This window comes from Ursus maritimus, unplaced genomic scaffold (genome assembly GCF_017311325.1).
Source record: "Ursus maritimus isolate PB19 unplaced genomic scaffold, ASM1731132v1 scaffold_72, whole genome shotgun sequence".
NCBI lineage: Eukaryota > Metazoa > Chordata > Mammalia > Carnivora > Ursidae > Ursus > Ursus maritimus.
In genome coordinates, this window is record NW_024426908.1 from 32,608 (window position 1) to 34,155 (window position 1,548).

The 1,548-nt window shown below is 42.8% G+C and overlaps 1 protein-coding gene across 1 annotated transcript in view; it reads right to left on the reverse strand.

Moving 5' to 3' along the window:
- The window catches only part of LOC103656297 (protein WWC3-like), a gene marked incomplete at its 3' end in the record, with an annotated part of 93,189 nt that overhangs the window by 25,657 nt on the left and 65,984 nt on the right, over positions 1–1,548 (reverse strand). The window contains 2 exon segments of the mRNA XM_040624830.1: positions 951–1,090; positions 1,092–1,358. Of these exon segments, the coding sequence (XP_040480764.1) occupies positions 951–1,090; positions 1,092–1,358 (407 nt within the window).

Below are 1,548 nucleotides of genomic sequence, written 5' to 3' on the forward strand. Positions count from 1 at the left end.
TGTATATCAACCTTTGGAGGAAAGCTGGGAAGGGGGACAAAAAAGAATAAGAAAAAAAAATAAGCTTAGACAATGAATGAAAATGGAAAAGTCAATGTTTCCCTTAAAACAAACAAACAACAAAAAAAGACACAAAGTGAATGAAATTTTTGTGAACACATGAATTACAGAAACACTGTAACTGTGGATATTGGAGTTATGTTTGAGGGAAATCTGGGAACATGGAGAGATAACAAAATAATGGAGACGCTAAATAACCAAGGGACCACTTCTGAACATAACTGGCATATGATTAAATACATAAATTTAACAGGGACTGGTATGGTAGATGTAAGTCATGAATAGAATGGTGGTGAATTTAAGGGAGTATAAAGATCAACCATGGTGAAGAGCAATGAAGCAAGGATGTGGTCAAAGACACAGAGTTGGTAGTTAATTGCGCAGGGATTTGAAGATCACCAGACAAAGTGATTGACAGAAATGACTAATGTTTACTGTCACATTGTTTTGAAATCACACGGGATTTTCCATTTGATAGAATTAAGTCCTTGAAAATCCAAGAAGAAAGGATAAAGATACAAAATCAAAGCAACAAAGGAAGTGGAAATTTCTGGTGGGCTACAGTGTGCATGTGCTGGTCTTTTGTGGAAGATTTGTGCTTTTTACCTTTTTTTTTTTTTTTTTTTTTTTTAACAAATAAGCACACCCTGGAAAAGTACTTTGAGTGAAAGACTACTCTGCCCATTTTAATTATCTTTTCACAGCAGGCACTAAGCACAGTTGCAGATGTAGAAACATCCACTGTAATACTGTGCAAACCAAATTAGGTTTGGACATTCCTACTTGTATCAATAGTCTTAAAGTGTACCATTGCACACGATTTCTTCCTGGAACCAGAAACCCTTCTTTCCCCAGCACTGAGAAAACCAGCAACACTCCTCAATACTTACTTGCAGCCGTGGCAGCGGCGGGCACTTGGGGTCCTCGCTCGCGAGGTCCTTCCCCATCCCCGGGGAGCCCATGCGGCTGAAGGGAGGCCGTGCCCTGCAAGTCCTCATCCCCCAGAGCAGAGGCCTGAGCCGGCAGTCTGGTCCAGGGAGCGCCTCTGCTTGTGGAAGCCCGAGGGGACCGGGAGATCTAAGAAGGGGGCGTCTCGTCCCAGGGAGTCGAAGGGAAGGAGATCGAAGCGCAGAAGCTGGCCACACTCGGCATCGGGTTTCTCGTACTGTGGGAGGCCGTAGATGTCGGTGAAGCTGACGGAGCTCAAGGACCCGCGGCTGGAGGCGAGTGAGCCCCGGCTGGAGGCCAGGGACCCACGACTGCTCCCTGAAGACACAGTCAGGGTGCTGGTGGACAGGCTGAAACGAGAGATACTTCTATTGTAATAATATTGTATGGTGACAGATGGTGACATTTATCACAGTGAATCCTGAATAATGCACAGAATTATCAAATCATGTTTGTCACCTGAAATTAATATAACATTGAGTCAACTATACTAAAAATAAATAAAATAAAATAATAAAATATCTGCCAATTAGAAAAAAA